Raw genomic sequence first — 8,345 nt, forward strand, 5'->3', positions numbered from 1 at the left:
TAGGGCTTTTGCTCACAAAAATATTTGCAAATCAGGATTTTTGTGGTTGGTTTGTTGGTTTACTATTTGATCAAGCCTTACTACTATACTAGAACACTGCCTTCTTTCTGATCCAAGGAAATTCTACACAGTTCTAGAAATATTGCTCTAATTTACACTCCACCCAGTTTATAACTAAAACACATTAGCAGTTGAAACAAATTCAGACTACACACGGTTCAAACTAGCAGAGAGCCGAGCAGAACATACATCAGTTCTGAAGAGCTTGTGAGTAGGAGATGCTCTAGATGAAAGAGTCCATTATTTGGTTCTGGTTTTACACATTTATTTATTATTATTATTACTGCAGTGCCTAGGAACCATTGATCTATGAACATAATTAACCGTGATGCTATGGAACATATAAAACCATATGAAATGTGAGCTTGCTTTAGATGTGGTGTTAGGAAGAATGTAAGCATTGCCAGTGCTCCAATGCATATATAGAAGAAATCCCAGAGCAGGAGCCTCGCATTGATCAGAAAACTGTGCCTTCCCCTTGCTTTTTTCCTCCTCTGTGAGTCAGAGCAGCAGGTGACTCACTGCAGTTTTCCCACCTGCAGTTCTAGAGAATGATGAAGAGATTAAGCAGTTAAACAAGGAGATTACTGAACTGAATGAGTCCAACTCGGAGATGGAGGCTGCCCTGGTGAAGCTGCAGTCACAGGTATGTGAGTGTGGACTCTTACCAGGCTCTGTAATCATAGACCTTGAGCCAAAACTCATTGGAGTCAATGGAAAGTGGAGGGGGGAATCCTCAGCTGACCTTGCAGGGCAGAGTAAAAAAGCAATGCAAAGTGACCTCATCTGAGGGCAGGACCTGCCTCATTGTCTTCCACTGATGTCCTAGGTATGTAAATGAGTTGCAGTAACTTATCTTAGCAGAGTAAGTACAGAAGGGAAGGAAGTGTCATTAACTTCAAATCTCTGATTAATTTCTTCTAATCACAATAGCAGCTTACAAAAATTCAGAGTGCCTATATATTCGAGCCCTTTGAGAAGTGGGGGTTTTTTCCCTGAGGAAAACTGGCAAAAATTAAAGAAAAATTGTCCAAATAAAATTTTTGATTTTTTCATCAAAAAAAAAAAATCAGCCAAAAACTGAAGGAAAAAAAACAATAGTTTCCAGCTTTCTGATGAAAAATCATACCTGTTCCAGAAACAGAGGCTCCTTCCATGAAACCATTCATTTAGCTGAAAACCCAGCTTCCCATCGGAAAAAAGTTTCCAGAGAAAATCTTTGACCAACCCCAGGGCGTATTATATGGAGTGACAGGTTGAAGGAGACGGAGAGGGCAAATAACTTTGCTGCACTCTTTGCTGTACAGATATCAACCATGGAGAAGAACCTAAAGAACATTGAGGAGGAAAACAAAATTATAGAGGAGCAGAATGAAGCCCTGTTCTTGGAGCTCTCAGGTCTGAGCCAGGCTCTTATCCAAAGTCTTGCCAATATCCGCCTTCCACATATGGTAAGGAACTTTTAAAGTGTTTCATCAAAATCACTGTGATCAAATGAGCAACACTAAAACCATTTTCATGATAGGGTTTATATACAATTTAAGATTAGGAGAAATAGCTAGAGATCGTCATCTCTTTATTCACACATCAGCCTTTCATAACATCAGTACCTATACTGTATCTCTGAAGCATATATTGTTATCTTCCTTTTGTTGTCACTTTCTGCTGATCTTCCTTTGTATCTATTGTTCTGTCTCATTACATCTAGTAGCTAAATCAGAAAATAGGAACTTTATCAAGGGCGCATAGCGCCTTTCAGACTAAGACAGCACAAGCAGAGATCAGGAGGGATTTGATTTCAACGTCAGAAAGATCTTACAGCTCCTATTATAATGCAGGTAGTTTCAATTCAGTTTTGAATAGGTAGCAGCCAAAGAATAGCATCCTTAAAGAGAATGTATTTTGTTTAATTTAACAAGATCTAATAGGACACAGCATGTTGCCATAATATTACTGCAAAATGAAAAGACTACATTAAAATAGAAAAACCAAAAAGAGCTATTAATTACCTTCTGTCTAGTCCCAGGAAGTTAATTATTATTGTCTAAAATAGGTGTGCAGTATGTATGTGAGCTGGGGGGCAGACGTGGAAGTCATCTGATTGCAGATACAAGAGACTTGTGAGATGATCATAGAAACGAGTTTCTGATTTATGGAATGAGCCTTCCCATCACTGTTTTCAGTATTCTTTCTGCCAAGGTTTGGATTTGATTTTGGGCTGGTTGGATACTATCTGTTCTTCTGCAGAGAATCTCCTTGACAAATACTTTCGGGCAGTATTCACACAGCTCCCCACCTGGCAAAAAACTATTCATTGAATTGGCCATTTGGTAGGTGTAGGTGAAATAAACCAGCCAGCAAATATGTTTTTAATGTGTTCAACAAGTTCCAAATCAAATAGTGTCCACAAAATGTACACATTCATATTACTAATATTTCTTCATCTTTCTGCTCTTCCTCCTCCCTCTCTCTCCTCCTCCCCTTTTTCTCTCCCTCTGTTTAATCTGATGTGTCTATCTGGGGTGTTCATATGCTAGCCAATCAGTGTGGTGTCTGGACTGGTGTGGCAACATGCAATGTTTAATTTGTAATGAATGAGGTGCTGGGGCTCAAACAAGCAGGTGCCAGGGATCAAGCAATTTTTTTACTTTAATAACTGACGGGGCACGCCTAGAGGTGCTGGGGGGACTAGGAACTGCCAGGCCCAGAGGTGCTGGAGTGTGCTAGGAACTGCCAGGCCCAGAGGTGTTGTGGGGGGCCAGGAACTGCCAGGCCCAGAGGTGCTGGGGAGGGGAGGGGTCTATGAACTGCCCAGCCCAGAGGTGCCAAAGCTCAGCCCTGGCACAAATTAAGCACTGCCAACATGCTCGGGTCGATAAAGCATGATGCAAGGACACGGGAAACTTGGGTTCTAATCCTGACTCTGCTGTGTGCCCTTAGGCACGTCTGCACCGTTAGTCTGCCTTCTCTATTTAGCCCTCAATCCTGTAAAGACTTATGCATGTTCCTAAATGTTTACGCTCTTACTAGCCCCATTGCGGTCAGTGCATAAAGTTAGCCACGTGCTTAAGTCTGGCACAATGGAGCCCTGATCTTGCCTGGGACCCTGTAACTGCTGCTGTAATACAAATAATGATTAATAACAAATATTGATAATCTCAGCATCACCCCAGGAGAATTAAACACAATTATTAGGCGCTTTTTTTTTCTTCCTCCCCCTCTTCCTTTTCTTTTTAACAATTTATATTTTTGTTTTGTTTTATTGGATTCAGGAGCCAATCAGTGAACAGAACTTTGATGCTTATGTTAATACTCTTACTGACATGTACACCAATCAGGAGTGTTACCAGAACCCTGAGAACAGGGACCTGCTAGAAAGCATTAAACAGGCTGTCAAGGGAATTCAAGTCTAGTGCCGTGGGATAATGCAAATAAACAAACAAACTGTAAGAAGATGGAACCTTCACTCCGAGTATTCAGGTTTACAAGTTATAAAACTTGTCTAATGAATGAAAAAAGGACCAAAATTTAACCAAGAGGTCATTTACAAGAAGCAGAACTGAACTGAACTCCATGTTGTCATTTACTTAACTTGGACCTTCTTCAGAGTGGGATTTTCTACCCGTACCAAGTGGTAGATGAGAATGGACGATGAGACACTATAATAGGTTGCAGGGCTTGGTTGCTGGTGGAGATGAGTTGCCACATTTTACTGATGAGAAAGAAGGCATTGTAGCAGAATTAATCCAAGGGTTAGTACATGAGAAGAACAGGGTTTTGTCTGATTTAAGAACGGAGTATAACTGGCTTTAACCCTCATGTTGTCTATGGTCATATGTCCAGCTCACCTGCTCACACATGAATTATGTTATAGGTTACTGTAAATGAGAGGCTGGAGCTGCAGGCTACCTGTAAATCTGAACCTCTGCTGGGCCTCCCACCCCCAAGGTATTCAGCTATCCACTGGGTGGGGGAATTCTTAAGTATTATAAAGTAGCTTATTTTTATTTTCTGAAGAGCAGTTCTGGATCTCCAGTGGAAAGCGCAATGGAAAAAAGGTTCTCAGGGAAGCTTTTGGAGTTTGCAACTACAGTATTCCTTTGTCTGTCTTAAATATGAGAATAGCTATTATGAATAGACCAATACCAGATATTTCATACAGAAGAATTCTAAATGTGTAATGGTCCAGTGTATATGATTTTTTGGAAGTCTATTGGTGGACTGTTCTGGTTCTTTTCAATATTATGGTCATCATTACAGCAGTGCAGTACTGCCAGTGCAGATATCATACATCAATGCCAGAGAAATGTTTAAAATGATTATCAACAAAAAATGAAAGATACTAACTGATGGCCAGCAAAGTGCTTATCTTCCATAGACTGTGGTTGATTCCTTACAGATGTACATATGGCAATGGGTTTTTGTTTTGTTTTGCTTTGGTTGGTTGGTTTTGGTTTCTGTATTTTGTGCAAGATTACAGAGCAAGCGTCATTCCACAAAAAAGAGCATTTGGGTATTGATCTTCCAAAGAACCCTTTTGTAAGCTGTTTGGTACATGCAGCCCACCGTGCACTTAAAAGAAGTACAACTATGTGAATGTCTTTGCAAAACCAATCTCTAGCACCTCATTCATCCAACCATCCAGCATTGCAGAGCACAGTGATTAAGGTATTTTTCAATCTGTAAGAAAGGAGTCAGCAGAGAGGGAGAGACATATTGGTCTGTCCCAGCAAATTGCAAATCCTGAAGGCTTGTTTAATAAACTCATCTCACACAAGCATTAACTATCATTCAGAATTATTTATCAGCCTAGTGATAACACTTTAGAGAAGAGGGAGATAGAAGCCTCTAGCATCAGTACATGTCACATAAGCCCCCCACTTTCAATATCATTTCCAGTGAGGTGAGGGGTGGAGAGGAATTTGCTCACCAATAATAAAGTGAAGAAAATTGTGTCATTATGAGCCCAGTCCTGCAGATATTTAGGGGATAATGCAAAGCTCAAGGGTGATAATGGAAAGACTCCCATTGATTCCAGTGGACATTGGATAAGGTTCTTAAGCACGTGAGTAGGTAGGTAGCCCCACTGAAGTCAATTGGGCAGCTCATGTGAATAAATTGAATCACATACTTAAGAGTTTGCAGGATCGGATCCCATGAATTCACTTATTTTAGAACCCATTCCAAGTGCAAAAATAAAATGGAAAAAAAGATAATATGGTGTGTTAAAAACACAATTCTTAACATGTAAATAGAGTCCAACTTGCTTGTGACTGCAATTCAGTTAGTATTTAAAAGTAGAGAAATTGCACTTCCTGGAAGAGAGAGAGACGGGGGGAAAGTAGCTAGTTTAATTATCCTGTAAATTATTTAATTTTGGCAAGATGTATGTAATTTATATTCACAACACCTTACGTTAACTTTTTCCTATTTATTTAATCTTTTTTATTTATTAATTTTATACTGATTTTAAACTGGACACCATACCATGGAAAAGAAAAGCAAAAAATAAAAAAGTAAAACTTTTTTTGACCATAAAAAAAAATTCCAAAAAAAGAAAGAAAGAAAGAAAAGGAAAAATCCCACGTATCTACAACTCCTACTTGTAATTTTGATGCAACTGAGTTATTTTTTATATATTTTGTTATTTATTCTTTTAACAATGGGAATTTTTTAAAGATATTTTATAACTGAGGCATTTTGATAATTTTTTGGTTTGTTTTTTGAAGGGGTCGGGACAATGGGAGGGGAAGAGAGACTTTTAGGGATTTTGTTTTCATTCCTATTGTTTCAGGCACTGATTAATGGTAAATGAAAATTCTGTATTTATTATTTATTTAATATTTAAGTCAAAATGAACTGTGCTCTTGTTGTATATTTATTTTGTCACGTTTGTGTGTTGGTTATGTGATGACTGAGTAATTGTTTATGTGGAGGAATACTGTTAATATTTAAATAATAAAGAGTCACATTGAAAGTTATAGCAGGCTACATGTTATTCTGTGAAAAATGAATACTGTGATCCACTTTCCTCAGGAAATGTATGCTGCAGACAGCATTTCATAATGTATTTGCAGGGTTCTTTCATAATAAAAACCCAGTTCTGTTTGTGACTTTAGTTCCCATGGTCTTTCTTAAAGATATTGGTAAAGTCCCCAGTATTTTCTAAGAGCTTTGTTCCAATCCACTGTTCAGCTGTGTTATGAATTTCTTTCTGAGCCCAATCTGCAAAAGATGGGAGTCCGTTATGACCCATGCTGGAAGAATTAGACCCAGTTTTTCAAAGATGTTTAGGCACCTGAAGATGCAGATAGCTGCCTGATGGGATTTTCAAAGTAGGGCAGGGCCCAGATTTTTGAAGGTATTTAGGCGTTGTTGGGCTCAGCGTTGCAACACCTAACTCATTTAGGAGCCTGTTTTCATTGTAGGCTCCTAATTACCTAAATTCCTTTTGAAAATGAGACATAAGCTCCTAAATCATTTAGACATTGCAACACTCTGTGCAGCAACGCCTAAATGCCTTTAGAAATCTGGGCCTAGGCTCCTAGTCCCTACTGAAAACAATCATTGCTTTGTGCAATGGTTATTAAAAGTTCTGCTCTTTGCAAAGGAGACACTTCAGCTCTGTGGTTTAGGGTTAATGGTTGCAGTGCAGTGGGCTGAAGTAAAGCCCGCACAGCTGTGTGCCTCACCTAACTGGGAGGCAGGTGTGCATAAGAGAGGGGCACTCAGGGAGTCTTAAGACAGTTGTACAGGGGGGAGAGCAACCCAAGCAAAGATGCGTTCTTTTTTCCATTGTTCCAGAGGCCTTTTACAACAGAAATGGCACAGCAATTTTGACTTTAGATTTGTCATATTTTTTCTGGTTTCCCAGAAGTTCATTTTGAATACATACCCTTTAGCATTCAAACTTGAGCTGTTTTATGATTGGACAAGAAGGTCGTAAGGTATGTTTCTGTTCCCCATCCTGGTGACTGTAACTTTAGACCCAGGCTATTGGGAATATTCAGAGCTGCAAATTTGAAATTCACTTTCATCAAATATTCTCCAGTGTTTGATCACAACTTGTTTCAGCTACCATCATTCCCACAAGGGCATGATCCCGTGCTCACTAAAGTCAATCAATGGACTCTCAGTGGTATCACTGGGCATTGGATAATGTCCTCAAGAATGTTCGCACCAAGAGAACACATTCCAAATGTCCAGCTCAGCAGGATGCAGCCAACTGACACTGGGCCAAATTTTGTCTGTTTACACATGTCAGTAACTTTGAAGTCAGTCAGCTACTCACTTGAGTAATGTTACTTATGTGCATGGGAGTTTGCATGTTACTTATGTGCATGGGAGTTAGCCTATACTTGTATTTTAATTTTACAGGTAGAATGAAAATGCACATACTTTGTAGACCCTTGTTTTACTAAGGCAGAAGTCACCCCAGAATGCTGCATAAATGTTCCCGTGTGTCACGGGGGAGCTGGGCCATTAAGATGTTCAGGATCCAACTCTGACCTGTTACTTCCCCTGAGCATGCAACAAAAATAAGACACTGTCTACACTTGTGGCCATATGTAGGGTGTGTATAGCTGCACGCCGTGCTAAAAATAGCAGTGCAGGTCTGGAAATCACTGCTTGAGCATATAGAGAGCCATGTAGGGTATATAGGAATCTGACATGTCTCTACTGTACTCACCTAAGCAGTGCCTCACTGTCTATACTTGTGTTAGCTGTGAATTCTGTATGCTGCCACAAGTGTTGACCTACCCTAAGAGCACATGACCGAGAGCCAAGCCTGCTGGGAGATATAAAAGGCAGCCTTTTCTGAACGGAGGGTGATCTGTCAGAAGAGTATTTCCTTATTAGGGAGACCTGTCTGGAGAGACTGGATCTTATGTGGGGTGCTCCACCAAAGGGGCTGGGGAAGGCCTGCAAAGAGTAGGTCACATCAGGACCCTGGAGGAGGGTTGAAGGCAGAGAAAGAAACTCTAGGATACTGTACAGTACTGAACTGTGTGGGGTGGAGGCCCAATTACTACTGGTCCTTGGTTAGGCAAGCTAAGCCAGCTGTTCTGGAGAGAGTGGGAGGAAGCCACTTTTAACTCCTGTGTCAACAGAGACTTGATCATGATGGACCTTGGTGGGAAAACTACAGCTATTGCTATTACTTTTGTTTGAAGTGACTATTGCTTGATCTGAGGGAGGGCTAAGGAAGAGGCTACTACATCTGGTGATAACTGAAAAGCCTTCAGCAATGCTTGAGCTGGAGAAGGGCTAACAGTTTTGTTTGG

The 8,345-nt window shown here is 40.2% G+C and overlaps 1 protein-coding gene across 1 annotated transcript in view; it reads left to right on the top strand.

Annotated features, from left to right (window-relative positions):
* MYT1 (myelin transcription factor 1) overlaps window positions 1–5,749 on the top strand; it is a 111,475-nt gene extending 105,726 nt beyond the window's left edge. Inside the window, 3 exon segments of the mRNA XM_030533658.1 lie at window positions 603–706; window positions 1,368–1,511; window positions 3,333–5,749. Coding sequence (XP_030389518.1) covers window positions 603–706; window positions 1,368–1,511; window positions 3,333–3,473 — 389 coding nt within the window. The 3' untranslated portion in view covers window positions 3,474–5,749.
* Window positions 5,750–8,345: the final 2,596 nt, after the last annotated feature.

This window comes from Gopherus evgoodei, chromosome 14 (assembly GCF_007399415.2).
Source record: "Gopherus evgoodei ecotype Sinaloan lineage chromosome 14, rGopEvg1_v1.p, whole genome shotgun sequence".
Classification (NCBI taxonomy): domain Eukaryota; kingdom Metazoa; phylum Chordata; order Testudines; family Testudinidae; genus Gopherus; species Gopherus evgoodei.